Genomic DNA, 19,831 nt, shown 5'->3' on the forward strand with positions numbered 1-19,831 from the left:
TTCTCCACATCTTTACCAACACTTGTTGTTTCTTGTCCTTTGGATACTAGCCAATATGACAAATGTGAGATGATAGCTCATTGTGACTTTGATTTGTATTCCCTGATGATTAGTGATGTTGAGCGTCTTTTCATGTGTCTGTTGGCCATCTTTGTGTCTTCTTTGGAAAAATGTATATGCAGATCGTTTGCCCATTTTTAAAAATTGCATTGGCTTTTTGTTGAGTAATAGAAGTTTTTTGTATATTTTGATAATAATCCCTCATTGAATACATGATTTGCAAAACTTTTCTTCCATTCAGTAAGTTGCTTTTTAAATTTTTATTGGTGGTTTTCTTCATTGTGCAGAAGCCTTTACTTTGATGTAGTCCTATTTGTTAATTTTTACTTTTGTTGCCATTGCCTTTGGTGTTAGATTCCTTACCCCCCGCCAAAAACAACAACAACAAAAAACAAACAAACAAAAAAAAAAACGGAAAAAACAAAAGACCAATGTTAAGGAGCTTAGCTATTTATGTTTTCTTTTAGGAGTTTTATGGTTTCAGGTCTCTAATCCATTCTGAGTTTTTAGTGTATATTATAAAGAAAGTGGTCCAGTTTCATTCTTTTTCATGTGGCTATTCAGTTTTCCCAACACCATTTATTGAAAAGAGTGTCCTTTTTTCATTGTATATTCCTGGTTCCTTTGTCATAAATTAATTGACAGTACATGCATGAGTTTATTTCTGGGCTCTGCATTCTGTTCCATTGATCTGTGTGTCTTGTTTTTATGCCAATACTATGCTGTTTTGATTCTTATAGCTTTGTAATACAGTTTGAAATCAGGGAATGGTATGCTTCCATCTTTGTTCCTCTTTTTTAAGATGGCTTTGACTCTTCAGGGTCTCTTTTGGTTCCATACAAATTTTAGGATTGATTGTTCTTGTTCTGTGAGAAATACCATTGGATATTTTGTTAGGAATTGCATTGAATCTGTAGATTATTTTGGGTAGATGGACATTTTAACTATTATTTTTTTTAATCCATGAACACAGAATAACTTTCCATTTGTTGCTATCTTTTTCTATTTCTTTCATCAGTGCCTTACAGTTTTCAGTGAACAAAGCTTTCACCTCCTTGGTCAAGCTTCTTACTGTTTTATTCTTTTTGATGCAAATGTAAATTTCTTAATCTCTCTTTCTGATAGTTTGGTGTTACTGTTTAAAAATGTAACAGATTTTTGTGTATTAATTTGCTTATTCTAACAGTTTTTTGGAAGCCTTCAGGGTTTTATATATATAATAAAACCATGTATCCAGATAGTGACACTTTCACTTGTTCCTTTCCAGTTTGTATGTCTCATTTCTTTTTCCTGCCTAATTGCTCTGGCTAGGACTTCCAATACCAAACTGAATAAAACTGGCAAGAGTTGGCATCTGTGTCTTGTACCTGATTTTAAAGAAAAGCTTTTAGTTTTTCTTCATTGAGTATGACATAGGTGTGGATTTGTCATATACGGCCTTTATTATATTGAGACACATTTCATCTATACCCACTTTGTTGACAGCTTTTATCATAAATAGATGTTGAATTTTGTCAAATGGTTTTTCTTCATCTATTAAGATTATCATAGTGACTTTAACTTTCATTTTGTTAATGTGCTATATCACATTGATTGGTTTGCAAATGTTGAACCATCCTTGTATCCCTGGATAAATCCCACTTGATCATAGTGTATGATCCTTTTAATGTATTGTTGAATTCAGTTTGCTAATACTTTTGTTAGGGATTTTTGCATCTATGCTCATCAGGGATAATGGACGGTAATTGTGTGTGTGTGTGTGTGTGTGTGTGTGTGTGTGGTCATTGTCTGGTTTTGGTGTCAGGGTTATGCTGGCCTCATAGTGAGTCTGGGAACGTTTCCTCCTTGTTGTTTTGTTTAGTTTGTTGTTGTTGTTGTTGTTGTTTTTTGTTTTTTGTTTTTGTTTTTGAATAGTGGGGGAAGAATAGGTATTAAGTCTTATTTGAATGTTTGATAGAATTCACCACTAACACTGTCTTGTTCTGAACTCTTGATTGTTGGGAGTTGTTTTTGTTTTTGTTTTTTTTTAATTACTGATTCATTTTCCCTACTAGTGATTGTCCTATTCAGTCTTAGAAGATTGTATGTTTTTTGTGATTTATCCATTTCTTCTAAGTTGTACTATTTGGGGTGAATAATTGTTCCTAGTAGTCTCTTATGATCCTTTATACTTCTTTGGTGTCAGTTATAACTTCTCTTTCATTTCTGGTTTCATTTATTTGGGCCCTCTCTTTTTTAGTCTAGCTAAAGCTTTGTTAATTTTATTTCTTAGATACAACTCTTAGTTTCATTGTGTTTTATTTATTTTAGTTTCTATTTCATTTCTTTTCACCCTGATATTTATTATTCCCTTTCTTCTAACTTGGGAATTTTTTCTTTTTCTGGTTTCATTAGGTGCAAAGTTATATTGTTTATTTGAGATATTTCCTGTTTCTTGAGGTAGGCATGTGTCTCTATAACTTCTTTTATCCCATTGATTTGAGTATGTTATATTTCCATTTACATTTGTCTCATGGTATTTTTTTAATTTCTCCTTTGATTTCTTTGTTGACCCATTGGTTGTTTATTGTCATGTTGCTTAATCTCCTCATATTTTTTATTTTTCCAGTTTTCCTCTTTTAATTGATTTCTTGTTTCATGCTATTATAGTTGGAAAAGATGTTTGATCTAACTTCAATGTTCTTAAATATATTGAGACTTGTTTTGTGGCTTAACATGTGATCTATCCTGGAGAATGTTCCTTGTGCATTTGAACAGAGTATGTATTCTGTTTTTGGATGGAATATTCTGTATATAATTGTTAAGTCCATCTGGTCTAATATGTTGTATAAGGCTGATGTCTCCTTATTGATTTTCTGTCTGAATGATCTATTCATTGAGCTAAGTGGGATGATAAAGTCCCCTACCGCTATTGTTTTGCTGTCAATTTCTCCCTTTATGTCTGCTAATATTTGTTTTATATATTTAGGTGCTCCTGTGTTGAATGCAGGAATATTTATAGAAATTATATCCTCTTGCTGGATTGACCCCTTTGTTGTTATGTAATATCCATCTTTGTCATTTTTATAGTCTTTGGCTTTCTTTTAGCTTGCACTTACATAGAATGACTTTTTCCATTCCTTCACTTTCAGTCTGTGTCCTTACATCTGAAGTGAATCTCTTGTAAGTAGCATATAGGTGGGCCTTATATTTTCAATGCATTTAGCCATGGAACTTAGTCCATTTTCTTGAACCTAATTATTGATAGGTGTGCACTTATAGCCATTTTGTTAATTGTTTTTCTGGCTATGTTGTAGTTACTCTGTTTCTTCTTTTCTTGCTTTCTTTCCTTTTGGTTTGAGGACTTTCTAAAGTATTATGATTAGATTCCTTTTTCATTATCTTTTGTGTATCTACTATAGGTTTTGGCTTTGTGGGTACCATGAGGCTCACATATAACAGACTACATATATTATATATATAGTATATATATTCTAAATATATATATATATTTGTCTAATATATAGAGAGATTAGGCTAATCTCTCTCTATATATACATATATGAGTCTGTTTTAAATCAATAGGAAATTAGGTTTGTGAATGCATTCTAAGACTTCACAATTTTACTCCCCACCCTCCATGGTTGTATTTTTAATGTTTTTTTAAACATTAAAACATTTTAATGTTTTAAACATAAAAACATTTTACACCTTTTTTTTTGTTGCAGAAGAAAAACTATATCCTGGGTGTATTTTCTTCTCAATTTTATTTTATTTTTTATTTATTTTATTTTTTTTAATTTCTTTTCAGAAGAAAAGAATTCATTGTTTTTGCACCACACCCAGTGCTCCATGCAATAGGTGCCCTCCTTAATAGCCACCACCAGGCTCACCCAAGCCCCCACCCTTCCCATTTTACATCTTTTTATTTTGTGTATCTCTTAACTAATTTTTTAAGACTTATTTATTTATTTTAGAAAGAGAGCACAAGTGGGTGGGGCAGGGAGAGGGAAAGAATCTCAAGCACATTCTAGGAGTGTGGAGCTGGGCGCCGGGCTTAGTCTCACAACTCTGAGATCATGACCTGCCGCCAAACCAAGAGTCAGATCCTCAATTGACTGTACCATCCAGGTACCCCTCCCCTAACTAATCATTATAGTTACCATTATTTTTACTACTTTTGCCTTTTGAATTTTTGTACTAGCACCGTTATCATTACCATATATTTACCTATAACAGTGAGGTTTTTACTTTTTTTTTTTTTCCTTACTGTTCAGTGTCCTTTCTTTTCAGCGTAAAGAAGTCCCTTTCACATTTTTCTTAAGGCCAGTTTAGTGGTGGTGAACTCTGCTAGCTTTTATTTGTCTGAAAAGTTCTTTATCTCTCCTTCAAATGTAAGTAATAACCTTGCTGGATAGTGTTTTCCTGTTTAGAAGTTTTTTCCTTCAGCACTTTAAATACACCATCCCACTCTCTTCTGGCCTGTAAAGTATCTGCAGAGAAATCTGCTGGTAGTCTTTATGGGTGTTCCATTATATAGAACAAGTTATTTTTTTTTTCTTATTGTTTTTAAAATTCTTTAACTTTTGATATTTTAATTGTAATGTGTCTTGGTGTGGGTTTCTTTGGGCTCATTTTTGAGGAATTCTTTGTGCTTTGTGAATCTAGATGTCTGTTTTCTTCCCTAGGTTAAGGAAGTTTTCAGCCATTATATCTTCAAGTGAATTTTCTGACCCTTTCTCTCTCCTCTGGAATTTCTATGATGAGAACGTTAATCTGTTGTCCCATAAGTTTCTTAAGCTATATTCACTTTTTAAAGTACTTTTCGTTTTATTGCTCTGTGGGATGAGTTCCATCATGGATGCTTTTGTTTGTGTCATTTACTTTGCTATTGAATCTCTCTACTATATTTTTCAGTTTAGTTATTCTGTTCTGCAGCTCTGTGACTTCTGTTTGCTACTTGTATTTCTAACTCATTTTTGAAGTTCTAGTGTGTTTATTCATTCTTCTCCTGAGTTCATTGAGCATCTTCATGGCCAATATTTTGAACTCTATACCAGATAAATCTCATCTCTGTTTTATTAAGTGTTTTTTTTTGGGGGGGGAGAGGTGAATCTTGTTCTTTCATCTGGAATATATTCCTCTGTTTTCCTATTTTGCTTGACTCTCTTTTCATTTCTGTGTGTACTGTGTGATACAGCTATGTCTCTCAGTCTTGATGAACGGCCTTGTATAGATGATGAAACTTATTGCTAACCTTGTCCTTTATTATCTCTTGAACCTTTGTGATTGTCAAAGCAATGTGATTTATTCCTGATTGGCCCCAGGTGTTGAGGGAATGGCTAATCCTCTGAGTCTTCCAGAAAGTGGGATCTCAGTCAGCTCCTAGCTTTAGGCTAATTGGAAGCTTAACTCTCAGGCACAGAGTCACCATGGCCACCAGAGAAGATTCACCAAGAAAAGTGATAAAGCCAGGGAGATGCACTCCACTCTGGATTTGGAGCAACTCCCTGTTCATGTGGCCGGCCCTGCAGAACCCCTGCCCCTCCTCCTTTGCCCATCAAAGACTACAGAATCTAAGTGGGCTTTTACAGCACTCCAGTGAAGTTGGGGTGTCTTTGAAGATTGTCTTGGAACATCTTTGTTCTTTCTTTCCTGTTTTCCTTCTCTCAGGATCACTACTGAGTGGTGTTTATCCTCACTAATGCAAGATGTGAACTGAGATTAGGAATCCAGTACTCAACCAACTCAGCCACCCAGGTGCCCCTTTATTACTTTTTTTGGCAGGAATATTTTTAATTAATTTTCAATATATATAGTTTTATTCAATAGTTTTCCAACATTTTACTTTATTTAATTATATCTTTTAACCAGTTTTCATAAACTACCAATTTTGAAAAAAGTATTGCAAATATGTTTATATCTAAATGATCATCAAATCCATTTTATGTTAGAAAATGTTTTTTTCCAAATTTTTTAACTTATATTCAGTTGATTAACATATAGTGTATTACTAGTTTCAGAGGTATAGTTTAGTGATTCATCAGTCTTAAATAATACCCACTGCATCCCATGCCCTCCTTAATGTCTGTCACTCAATATCCTATCCCCCCACCATCCCTCCTGTCCAGCAACCCTCAGTTTGTTTCTTGTGATTAAGAATTTCTTGGAGTGCCTTGGTGGCTCAGCCAGTTGGGCATTTGCCTTCAGCTCAGGTAGTGATCCCAGGATTCTGGGATCAGCCAAGAGCACTTCTCCCTGTCCTACTGCTCCTGCTTATGTGCATGTGTGCTCTCTTTCTCTGTCTCTGTCAAATAAATAAGTAAAATCTTAAAAAAAAAAAAGAGTTTCTTATGGTTTGTCTTCCTCTCTGATTTCATCCTGTTTTATTTTTCCTTCCCTTTCCCTATGCTTCTCTGTTTTGTTTCTTAAATTAAATCATATACGAATGAGATCATATGATAATTTTCTTTCTCTGAATGACTTATTTCACTTAGCATAATCCACATCATTGCAAATGGCAAGATCTAATTTTTTTGATAGCTGAGTAATACTCCATCATATATGAGCCAGATCTTCTTTATCCATTCATCTGTTGATGGACATCTGACCTCTTTCCATAGTTTGGCTATTGTGGACATTGCTGCTGTTAACATTGAGGTGCAGGTGCCCCTTTGGATCACTACATCTGTATCTTTGGGGTAACCACCAGTAATGCAGTTCCTGGGTCATCGGGTAGCTCTATTTTCAATTTTTTGAGGAACCTCCATACTGTTTTCCAAAGTGGCTATATCAGCTTGCAGTCCCACTAAGAGTGTAAGAGGGTTCCTAGGTGCCCCTTTAAATTAAAGCTTTTTCATTTATTTAAAAAAAAATACATAAAATTTGCCATCTTAACCATTATAAGTGTATATTTCATTGGCATTAAGTACATTGGCATTGTGTGATACCATGACAACCATCCATCCATAGAACCCTTCGTCCTATAAAACTCGTTAAACAGTAACTTTCCATTCTCCTGTCTCCTCAGTCCCTGGCAACCACCATGCTACTTTCTGTCTGCTTCTGACTTCTCTGTGTATCTGGTATAAGTGGAACCAAACAGTATTTGCTTTTTAACTGGCTTATTTCACTTCACATAATGGCCTCATGGTCATCCATGTTGCATCATATTTCAGGACTTCCTTCTAAGCCTGAATAATATTCTGTTGCATGTATATGCCACATTTTGTTTCTCTCTTCGTCTGTTAATGGATAGTTGCATTGCTTCCATGTTTTAGCTATTGTGAATAATGCTGCTGTCTACATAGGTGTGCAAACATAAATGATATATATTTTTAAATCTTTAATACACCCAACTTTCATAGATTTTCTCTTTTTCATAAGTAATTTCTAAGCACCTTTTCATTATAAAAGATTTAAATGATACAGCTCTATAGACAGCAAAACGTGAAGGTTCCTATTCATCTTCTCTTCCTACTCCCAGTTCTCCCAGTTAAGTCTGCCCTGTTACTAACATCCCTTTCTAATGCATTTATGCACATTTGTATGCATTTTTCTTTTTTAAAGGGGATCCAACTATACATATTTTTCTATAGTTTGTCTTTTATTTAATAATGTCTTGGAGATCTTCCCAATCTTATTTTTGTTTTTCTGTTTTTAACAATGGTTCATATGTTCCATAAAGTTGCATCGACTAGTCATATACTTTTGTATATGTACATATATATATACGTACCTATACTTTATGTATGTATATGTATATGTACATATACTTTTATACACACAGGATTCTTTCTGTATATTCCTAGATGTAGAACTTCTAGGTCCAAGAAAATTTCTTAAATTATTAATCATATTTTCTTTTCTAAGATCCTTTATGGTTTGCTTGTTTTTCTGGAAAAGTTCTTATGGAGCTCTAGAAGTTTGGAAAATATATTCGAAAATAAATTTCCTGGCTATGGCTTTGTTCCCCTTTGCAAAAGAGTTGTAAACCATGAGTTTTATAACCTTAATGGGTTTATCTTAAGAAAAAAAAAATGCTTGATCTTTTTTTTTTCTTTTTTTATTATGTTCAGTTAACCACTGTATAGTACATCATTAGTTTTTGATGTAGTGTTCAATGATTCATTAGTTACATATTATAACACCCAGTGCTCATCACAAAATCTAGATATTTTAGGTAACACTTGGGAGATATGACCCTTATTTGAAATGGTAGGACAAAGGAGAGTTTTTGAAGAGATGATAAGAAAACATTGTTGAAAAATGTCTTTTAATATTTTTAGTGGAGAAACCTGGCAGATACCACCTTACCCAGGGTCCAGAGTTAATATCACATGTGATAATCACATTGATAACATGCCGTGATGTAATACGGTGAGATGGTAACACAGTGAGATGGGCATATTGTCTCTATGATGTCCTGCCCTCAAACCCATAAACCCAATTTAATCATGAGACAACATTAGAGAAACTCAGTTTGAGGGACAGTCTACAAAATACCTGACTGTGACCCTTCAAAAGTGCCAGCATCATACAAAACAAGCAATGACTGGGTAACTCTCTTAGGTTGGGTGCCGTAAGGAGACAATGAGAACTAAACACGATGTGGTATTTTCGATTGGATCCTATAACAGACAAGGGATATTAGTGGAAAAATTGATGAAATCTGAACTGAATCTGTGGTTTAGTATTTTTTCAAAATTAAATTCTTAGTTTTCATAAATGTACCATGGTTATATAAATGCTAATTTTAGGGATCTGGGTGCAGTTCCCTGTAAACCTAAAAATATTTCAAACAAGTTTTGGGACAGGGGTGCAGCTCATGCCTGGGTAGCTCAGGTGGTTTAGCATCCGACTCTTGGTTTCCATGGGTTGTGAGATCAAGCCCTATGTCAGGCTCTGCATTCAGTGGGGATTCTGCTTAAAGATTCTCTCCCAGTGCCCCTCCCTTAGTTCATGCTCGCATTCTCTCTCTCTCAAACAAAAAAAAATTTTTTTTAAAAAGTAAGTTGTAGTTTTGTTTCCTTTTTTAAGGTATCTTTTTGCTCTGGACAATGTACCCCTGAAAAGTTTGTCTTCTCTAGAATACTACTTCTTACCCCTTAAGCCCGAGAGACCCTCTTGTCCCAAGGAGGGGAATCCATTGAGCTTTCATAGACTTGAGACTTGGTGCAGTTGGAAGAGATGTCATGAATGGTTGAGGCAGTATTAGGCACAGCCATAGCAAGGCCGGAAAGATGTGATCTGTGGGAATGGATACTACAGCAAAAGAGCAAGCCTGAAGACTCAGAACTGAGTGGACTTTGCTTTGAGATGGATGGCCAAAGACTGTGAAAGAGCTGTTTGAGAATGATTTGGCAAAATATAACAGTTCAACACAAAGTTTTCCAAATAGGAGACAAAGTCACCTTAACCATTAAGAGGGATTATCTGCCACTCCCAAGTGATACAGAAGAAGACAGACAAATGAAAGTGAAGCTGTAGTGGTAAGCTCTCCAGCTGCAGTCAAAGATGAGGCTGAATTTAATAACTGAAAATATCTGAGGCCTTTTGCAGTTAGTATATATCTAGACATTCCTTACAGGAAATGCGACCCAGCAAGCACGAATCAGTAACCCAAATGCAGAGGAATGCAGAATGGGTAGGACCAGTGGCTGAAAAGATCATCGACCCTCAGGAAGAGACATTATTTAAATAGGCCCCCTTCCCTCACACTAACATCATGTAACTGTTGTAGTTTTATCTGAACCCAAGATTAACTGTTTAGTCACTCTTCTTGGTAAGCTGGACTCTAAAAGTTAATATTAAATTTATTGAATAGGTGAACCATCTGGTTGCAATTTTGTTTTCAGTTCCCTGTTATGCAATTGGCACCCAAATAAGAACTGTCTCCAAATGTGAGTAGGCTGAGTCAGTCGTAAACACTAAAAAAAAAAAAAAAGTTTTGTTTTGTATTGCTATTCCAAGATTAGTTAGAAGATGAAATATTTAATGGAATGGCCCTTTTTTAAATGGCACATTTCTTTACCATGATGTGTTTAACCTAGAGTAGTGGTCAGCAAACTTTTCCTGTAAAGGGCCAGATAGTAAATATTTTTGGCTTTGGGGCACCTGGTTGGCTCAGTTGGTTAGGCGTCTGCCTTCTGCTCAGGTTGTGATCCTGGAGTCCCAGGGTGGAGTCCCACAGCGGGCTCCCTGCTCAGTGGGGAGTCTGCTTCTCCCTCTACCCCTCACCCTGCTCTCTTTCATATGTGCTCTCCAACTCTCTTTCTCTCAAATAAATAAAATCTTCAAAAATATGTTTTTGGCTTTACAGCCACAAATGGTCTCTCTTGCCTATTTGTCATTGCTTTTTTTTTTTTCTTTAATCCTTTAAAAATGTGTTTCCTGTATCTTTCACCATATTTTCATACTTTGTGATAGTGGCTAAAGTTTGTAGACTGGTATTAAGCAATGATCTAAAATCAAGTTTCTGGTTGTAGATTTATTGCCAGTGACCAAAAAAAAAAAAATTGTAAACATGATTTCAATGGATTTATAAGAAAATGAATATGTAGTTGATTTCTTACTGCAGGCATTTTGGCACATTCATGGGAGATACTCTAATAAATATGAGACTTGGGTAAAACCCATCATACCCTGAAAGTTTGCTAACCAGAAATAAAGAGCCTAGTTTTAAATTTCAAGTTACTTATTCAAGACATCTTTTGTTTCTGAATAGGCTAATTATTAAAGTAGTTTCATCTTTTAATATGTAAGTTGGTGATCTGTTTTTCAAAGCTTCAGTATAATCTGTTTTCTCATTTAACCCATTAGCTACCTCCTTTTTACAGTTTTGCTGCTGTAAGTGACATTCTTGCTTTCAGTGCCTCGTTTTACAATCACGTTATCGTTTGTGCCTCTGATTTGGAGCTAAACTCTGGCTTTTCACTGTTTCTGTCCCAAGGCCATCCTTCCAGACCCCAGCTGGTGGCCTTTAGGCCATCATTGGGATCACTGTGGAACAAACATCCTAATATTCCTAATAAAAGGCTGAGTCATTGGATATCATGCTACCAGTTTCAGAGTTATACTTTGTCTCCTTCACATGGTGTTTCTAAAAAGGTAGATAGGGTCACACCTTTAAGGACTTGAGCTTTTATTTCTTCTGTTTGTATTTGTCATAATATACTGTCAAAAAATCTGTAAATCGTGCATTCAAAGCCTTTGTTCTGTTTGGCTAAACAGTGCTTCATCCTATTGGCCGGCCATTTGAGCAGCAGGGCGCCTGATGAAACCCCGTTTACTTCGTCGTCCCACCGAATCCCTCAGACTTGTCGACAGTACTTGGAAGGGTTAAGACCTTGTAAAATGTGTTTTACCAAGATCAATTTCAAGGAAAACACAGAAAATTAAGCAGCATGTGCAGTTTTTAATTAATACTGCTTAAGAATCAAAATAAAAGAATCATTTTACTCAGTAAAAAGGTGATTAGGTTTGGGGCGCCTGGGTGGCTCAGTGGGTTAAAGCCTCTGCCTTCGACTCAGGTCATGATCCCAGGGTCCTGGGATCAAGCCCCGCATCGGGCTCTCTGCTCGGCAGGGAGCCTGCTTCCTCCTCTCTCTGCCTGCCTCTCTGCCTACTTGTGATCTCTGTCTGTCAAATAAATAAATAAAATCTTTGGAAAAAAAAAAAAAAGGTGATTAGGTTTTATTAGCATTTCTTGTTTTGAATAATTAAGGCTTTTTATCTTACAGTTCTCTCTACAGATATTTGGATTCTGTAAAAATGAAACTATTTTTTTTTAAGATTTTATTTATTTATTTGACACAGAGAGAGATCACAAGTAGGCAGAGAGGCAGGCAGAGGGAGAGAGGGAAGCAGGCTCCTCGCTGAACAGAGCCCAGGTGTGGAGCTCGATCTCAGAACCCTGAGATCACAACCCAAGCCAGAGACAGAGGCTTAACCCACTGAGCCACCCAGGCACTCCTGAGACTCTATTTTTTAAACAGTGATGGTTTCTTAAGTGGAATACTTTTATTTAGTTATCACAATATTCCTGGTAGAAATTTTATTTTCTCCTAAGCAGGGTCCAGTCTGTTGTTAATATCATTGTGTCAGCTAGAAGAAAGGGAAATTTAATACAAGTGGTATAAAGAGAAAGCAGTGGCATAAGATTTCTTAAAAAGTCTCTGAAATTCAACAGTTTACTTCTTGTATCAGGAACCGAACAGAAAATTGATCTCTTTTCCTACATCTATGTCTTACGATGTATTTCAGTCTCTTAACATTTTAGAGTTTTGAGCTGTAGATAAGATCGTATAATCTGTATAATCCTTTTTTTAAAAAAATATGTGGGTATTAGCTTGTATGTGTAGATCTGGAGTCTGAGTAAGCTCATGAGTGAGGGGTGCGTGTGTTCGTTTCTCACTGACCCATTCTTCTAGAGTCTTTAGGTCAGCTGTCATGTCGGTGCTTTCCTGCTTTGTTCTGTGGAGTCAATGACTGGTGACTGACTGGCTGCTGGAAAAGACACTTGAACAGATGAATACTGGGGCCCTCCTGTCCTCGCCTTCCCCCATAGCAGCTGCATTCTGCCCTTTCTGTGGCCCTGCAAGGAAAGGAGGGAGAGAGGGTGGGGGTGTGCATGTGTGGGGGTGTGCATGTGTGCGTGTGTGTGTGTGCGGCAATCTCTGTCAGTATGCATTACAAGGTTTCTGGAGCACATGGAATGAGATCTTTCCCAAGAAATTCTGTCAAGGCCAGCACACACAGGAGATGTGTTGCTCTGCTTAGTCTTAGATCTGTGATTGTTTTTGGTTCGTGGGGTAAGAAGAAATTTAACTCATGGGACATAGCTGTGTTCCACCTCTCTATTTACCTTTTCTTTCTTTTTGAACTCTTGCAGGCAGCAGTACCTGTCCAAAGATCACTGTTGTTCCACCTTATTTGAAAAGAAGCACGACCCCACAGGTTGATCAGAATGTATCTAATGAAGAGGCTCAGGGAATAAATGGAAAAACGCCCGCGAAACACTCAGCTGCAAGTCCAAAGCCACAAGGTATGTTTTGGTGTTTGTTTTCTTTTTGTTTGTTTGTTTTTAATCGGGTTGGGTGTTTTGTTATTGATGAAGGCTACCCAGAAAAATGATAATGACAAAAAAAGGGTTTTAAGCTTTAAATGGGAGATATTGGGTGGATTTTTTTTTTTTTTAACCCAGGGAAAAAATCAGTCTCAGGCAGAGTTGGGTATAAAACACCATATACGTTTTTCTAATATGATTCTTTTCTCATTGCAGAAATTTACATGTCCCCTTAAGGGGGACATGTTATGCCTGACCTTGTGTTATGCCTGATCTAGTACTTACTATTTGCATAATAAATGTGTGACAAATGAATGACTACTGTCAGAAAGTCAGTGTGACTTGCTAAATGTCAGAGGATCTGTGAAACAGATAACTGTAAAACTGTGCTTAATATACGTAGTAAGAATGTGATTTTATACTAGTCAGGAACTAGGGCTTGAAAATGCTTCTTAATAATAGTCATCTGCAGATACTAAAATAAACGGCTCCTCCATTCAAGAATTGAGCAGTTAATAAGGGGAAAAACAACTATGATGGTGGAAATCTTTGACTGTTTTGTTCAGGGACCATTTCCTTTTAGCAATAAATTTCTGGTGAACGGGGTATTAGCTTTGAGGAGCACAAAACTGCAATTTTGATGACAGAGAGCAAGGCTTTGGAAACATTAACACAAAGCTGAGCCCTACTGTGATTTAATGTGTAGTTTCTTCCCAATAGATTTTTATTTGTACCAAATGATGAAAATTCAGCCAAGAAACAATACTAGTTATTTTCAGAATTACTACACTCTGGTAAAAATAAATTTCTATTTGATTTATGTGGTATTCACTTTTTGGTCTCTTTCTTGTTCTTTGAAAGAAAAGTTGTTACAGAGGCGCCTGAGTGGCTCAGTTGGTTAAGCAACTGCCTTCTGCTCAGGTCATCATCCCAGGACCTGGGATCGAGCCCTGTGTCGGGCTCCTTGCTCGGTGGGGAACCTGCTTCTCCCTCTGCCTGCTACTCTGCCTGCTTGTGCTCTTTCTCTCTCTGTCAAATAAATAAATAAAATTTTTTTTAAAAGTTGTTACAGAGAACACGTTATAAAAGAACAAGTGTTACTCTTTAAAGTTCTTATGTTTTTAGGATTTCTGAAAAAGTCTTAAAGGTGGTTTTTTTTTTAAGGTGTTTTAATAGAAAGGGGCTTAAAATAGAATCTGACAGATTGTGGGACATTTTTCTTTTTGTTCTCACTACTAGCTATATTTATGGTAGTATGGGGGTAAGGCTATCAAGTGAGATCAAATAATTGGTGATTCAAATGAATGACTCATTCATGAGTTCATAACCTTTTCTTTTGACCATATTCTTCCCTATGTAAATGATATGAATATGAACATAGAAATTTTTGTGATCATGATTTAAGCTATTTTATTTGCAAAATACAAAATTCCATCTTGCTTATTAGACCTGAGCTAACAAAGATCAAATGAAGTAAGAATATGAAAAACAAATGTAATTCAGTTTTATGTAATTGCCCAAATCACAAACAGGAATTTCATTATTTATAAAGCCTTTTTTGGGAAGATGTTTTACTTCTTTGTGTTTCATAGTCCATTGAGATAAATTACACCAGTGTCCTTCTGAGTTGCTATGTGCCAAAATAATCGTATTCCTTAGGGAGATAACACTTGATCTTGCTTTTGCTGTTTGGAATTATATTAAAGTCAACATACTGATACTTAAATACATTTATATTTACTGTTATGAATATGGATTAATGCATATAATTTTACAAAACTATAAGGGCTATTTCCAGGTATTAAATAAATCATTTAGAGAACATTGTACTTTTTGAAAGTACTCTCATTCATTGTTTGGTTCTTCCCTCGTTCCCCAGCTAAAATTTTAACCCCACTGTCACCTTTGACATTTCATATTTCCTCACACTTACTTAATTTTTTCTCATTTGCTATCATTTAACCCACTCTTTATGGCACTCCTCTTTCTTGGTTTCTTTCTGCCTTTGTACTGCAATCCCCCATTGCATCGCAGGCCCTCAGTAATCCTTGTCGAATGACTCCCTGATCCATTGCCATGTTTCCTCTACTTTGTTTCTACTGTTCTTTGTTTAAAACATGGAAGAATGTGTACTATATAGAGAGAAACATTCGGGAAATGAGGCTACACCTTGGTATTGTCAGATCAGCTGCCAAACAGATTGGGCACTACTTACTTATGGGCCAAATAAAAGTGTTTCCCCACCCTCTAGTGGAGAGAAGCTTGCTTTTAATTTCTCCAAACCCTTAAGAATATTTGGGTGACTGAGGCAAAGAAAGGAAGGGATTATTAATGGGGACTTCCTGTACAGATCCAGGGATTATCCCACTGACACCTTTATTCTCACTGCGTGGCAAGTCCCTTACAAATTTATGAATGGTGAGCCTAGTGAGGCTTCAAGATCCATTATGTAACTTTAAGATTCTTACTTTATTTATTTTTTAAATTTTTAAGTTTTTATTTATTGAGAGAGAGAACAGATAGTGACAGAGATAGAGAGAGCACAAGCAGGAAGGAGAGGGAGCCCAACGCGGGGCTCGATTCCCAGGACCCTGAGATCATGACCTGAGGTGAAGGTAAGCACTTAACCAATGAGCCACCCGGGTGCCCCTAATTGAAGATTCTTATTTTAGATAAGTGTTTATTATCTTATTTTAGATAAGTGTTCTCAACTGGAGATAATTTTGCAGCTCTCCTACCCCCACCCCATGGCCTGCACTTGATACTACTGTCTAGAGACTTTTTTGCTGGACACCACGTGTGGCAGTTTCTGATGGCAGCTAGTGGGGAGAGGCTGGGAATGCTGTTCAACATTGTACAGTGCACAGGCCAGCCCCCGCAAAACAAAGAATTATCTGGCCTGAAATGTCAGTAGTTTGAGAAACTCTGATCTGGATCCTCAAAAGAGCTCATAATTAAATCTTTTTTTTTTCCCTCTTGTGGAATTCTAATAATATCATAGCTACCATTTATTTTAGTGATATTTAAAAGGAGAGACAATATTGAATACCTTTATTAGTAGTGATTATGTAGTAATGTGTCTGGAACAACATTAGGTTTTTATTTTTATGTTTATTAATAAGTAAGTTATGAGGATATAGTGTACAGCTCGGTGACTATAGTTAATAATACTGTGATGTATATTTGAAAATCACTGAGTAGAGATCCTAAAAGTTCTCATCACATGAAAAAATTGTGACTGTGTGGTGGATTTAGACTTCAGTGATCATTTCACAATATATACAAATACTGAATTATATTATACACCTGTAATTCATATAATGTTGTATGTCAATTTTATCAATTAAAAAATACCAACAAGTAAGTACTTTTGAACAATTACAGTTTTAAAACAATGAAAGAGCTGAATTTTAGATTAGATAAGCTTCTATTTGAATCTAAGTAAGAGTCTGTTGCTTTTGAAATGGATTCCTTTAATAGTTAGGGCTTGTTTTGCCTCAGCCTCAGAAAATACCCTAAAGCCGTGGAAAACAATGGTTTATTCACTTCATATCAATCCTACCCTTCAAACAAATAAATTACTGAGCAACTTCCAACATAAGTCTTTCTTCTTGTTCACCACTTTCTATATCGGCCTATTTCCTGCCATGCTAGACATAAACTCAAAATAACTTCTTTAGCAATTAAAGCTAATAGTTCTTTTTCTCTCAGGAGCTTTGATCCACAGCATTCTCCATAGTTGTTTATTTTGTAGAGCCCATATATCATCTCTCATCAGTCATTAAAGCTTAATGTTTAAAAAAGTTTCATGAACTTCGAAAACCACATTATTGTTTGAATAATTTAAGTAAATGTGAGGTACTCAAACCTATTTCATTTGCTTCTAATGTAAAGCATCCTATGTGTAATGTTCCGTTTTTAAAGTATAATATGTTATAAATTTATAATGTATTAAAAATAGCCATCTATGTAGGGCACCTGGCTGGCTTAGTTGATAGAGCATGGGACTCTTGATCTCAGGGTTGTGAGTTCAAGCCCCACCTTGGGCATAGAGTTTATGTAAAAATAAGATGGCCAGCTATTGTTTTCCATAGTAAGTAAAATGAGACTAATCAAAATCCACTGGCAATCCCCAAACTTAAGCTGGCGATTCATTTTTTCATGCTCGGTAATTATCTCGGATAATTGGAAATTTTTGAATAAGTTGTTTTGTTCTATTTACAGTCTGTAAAATTGGCTGCAATAGGCCCCATTTTCCTTACAGTCAACTAGATATCTCAAAGTTAGCATGTCCACAACTGGACTACTGATTTCTCAAAAAATTTATGTGTTGTGTCAGTTAATGACAGTTCATCCTTCCAGTGGTTCAGGCCAAAGGTCTCCAGAGTCCTCCTTCGCTCCTCTCTCTTTCTCTCATACCTCACTTTATTCTATCGGGAAGCCTACTTTTAAAGCATACTGGAATCCTACCTTCTTCTAAGTTCCATTATTTCACCTGAATTTCTGCACTAGTCTCCTGACCCTGTTTCTGCCCCATTTCCACCCTCTTTCCTGACATTCTCAACAAAGCAACCAGAGAGACACAGTTGGTTAGAAGTCCTGTCATGTTACTCCTTTGCACAGAACTCCAGTGACTTCTCATTTCACATAAGTCACTCTCCTTATAGCGTGCCACCAGCTTCTGCATTGCCAAGTTACCAGACCCTCCCTCTGACCTCTGTACCTTCTCTTGCCTGCTTGCTGCTTTGGCTTCAGTCACATTGGCTTCCATTGCCTCTAGCTTGGTCTACTCTTTGGGAATACTCTTCCCAAAATAACTCGCTCAACTTCAAGTCTTCTTCAAATCTGAACTTTTCAAAGAGGCCCACTTTCAGTACCCTACTTAATATATACTGCAATCTGCCCTTCTCCCCATTTCCTATACTCCAAATCCCTTTAAACTTGTTCTTGCATTAGCCCTCCCCCTTTTTTTCTTAGCTCTCACCACCTTCTCATAAAGGTTTACTTACTAGCTTTTTTGTTTCTTATCTTTCCTTTTGTTCATTGATAAGATCAAGTACATAGAATTTAATAGTTATTCATTAAATACTGAATTAATGAAAAAGTGAAAATTTAATGAAACCCTGTAATATGTAAGAATTTCTGTAGGATATGTATTTTGTAAATGTCAAGTTCTTAATGGTTCTATTAGTTTAAATTCCCTCTCGAAATACATGAGATATCATATTGCTTGATATCCTCTCTGACTCTTGGTATTGATTTAAAATTTCTGATGGGGCTGAAGTAGAATCCTATTTAGATTTAATTTTCATTTCCCTGATTATCAGTGAGGTTGAACACTGCTTTTCCTATTTACATCCATTGGGCGGCAGGGGGAAGAAGTAGTAGCTTGAGTTTAAGACAGATTCAATGGAGATGCTGATAGAACACCTAGGAGATGTCCAGGGAGCATTTGGAAATGTTGACCTCCATAGGGTAAACGATCAGAAATGTTGAGAAAGGGGGCAGGGGAGGGGAAGACGAGAGTCTTTTTTACTCACCAGTTATGTATTTTTGACCAAATCACACATTATTTCCCTCTAAGGCAGTGTTTATGACACTGTAGCCATTCATGTATCATCTTGAAATTTGTGTCATATACATGTAATATTTGTGCTCTTTTATTTAAAATGTACATATTTACTTTATTTTCCATTTGGGTTGTCTCCCTTGATGAGATGCCTCCTCTGTGCTTCTAAAATAACAGTACCCAGTGCCCACTTTTATCAGCCTCATTAAACTGTCTCCTCACTAGACTATGAACTCCTTGATGACATTTTTTTCCTTCACGTATTCCACAGATTTGCCAAACACTGTGTATGTGGTTACTGTGAATATATTTGTGATCAAAATAAACTTGTTTCTTACCCTCACAGAACTCCAGCCTTGTGAAAGAGAAAGCTTTACATCTGTACTATACTTAATATTTTATTTCTGGTTTCTTTAATACTATTTATGACTATTTAATCATAATAATTTATTATAAGCACTTTGGAGACAAAGTACACAATGCTATGAAACAGTTTAGGTAGGCATAATTGAGATGGGAGAAGTTAGTGGAGTTATCTCTGAGAAACTGACTGACAACATATTATTTGAGTTTTCTAAGCATCTAACAGTGTCTGATATGTAGTAAATAATGTTCACTGAGTAAACTCTAGATGGATGAATTAAAACAATTTTATAACAATTTTTGTAACAATTTTTATAGAATTATAAAGAAGAACACATTCACTTCCTTTTTTGAATATTCTAATTAGGAATGTTGAAATTCTTTCTTTTTTTTCTTTTTTAAGATTTTTTTTAAAATTTATTTATTTGAGAGAGAGGCAGTGATAGAGAGAGCATGAGCGAGGAGAAGGTCAGAGGGAGAAGCGGACTCCCCATGGAGCTGGGAGCCCGATGCGGGACTCGATCCCGGTACTCCGGGATCATGACCTGAGCCGAAGGCAGTCGTCCAACCAACTGAGCCACCCAGGCGTCCCTGAAATTATTTCTAATATTAAAATTGCTTGTGTGTCTGTTGGGGGGGTGATATTGTCATAGTTTGCTATTTTGGTATAATTCTACACAGGAAATTTTTCCTTAAAATTAACAAATATCATGCTTATATAAGTCCCTTCTTTCTCAATGGATACTATATTTAACCATCTGCCCTGAGCATTTCTTGGAAAATAACACCATTTC

General features: G+C 36.0%; 1 protein-coding gene across 3 annotated transcripts in view; it reads left to right on the forward strand.

Annotated features, from left to right (window-relative positions):
* The window catches only part of FGD4 (FYVE, RhoGEF and PH domain containing 4), a 130,016-nt gene that overhangs the window by 58,511 nt on the left and 51,674 nt on the right, over positions 1–19,831 (forward strand). For all 3 annotated transcript variants that reach the window (XM_032855326.1, XM_032855327.1, XM_032855325.1), the window contains exon 2: positions 12,932–13,084. In XM_032855326.1, the coding sequence (XP_032711217.1) occupies positions 12,932–13,084 (153 nt within the window). The remainder of the gene's footprint in view (positions 1–12,931; positions 13,085–19,831) is intronic.

This window comes from Lontra canadensis, unplaced genomic scaffold (genome assembly GCF_010015895.1).
Source record: "Lontra canadensis isolate GAN:19392208 unplaced genomic scaffold, GSC_riverotter_1.0 scaffold9, whole genome shotgun sequence".
In the NCBI taxonomy this organism is placed as follows: domain Eukaryota; kingdom Metazoa; phylum Chordata; class Mammalia; order Carnivora; family Mustelidae; genus Lontra; species Lontra canadensis.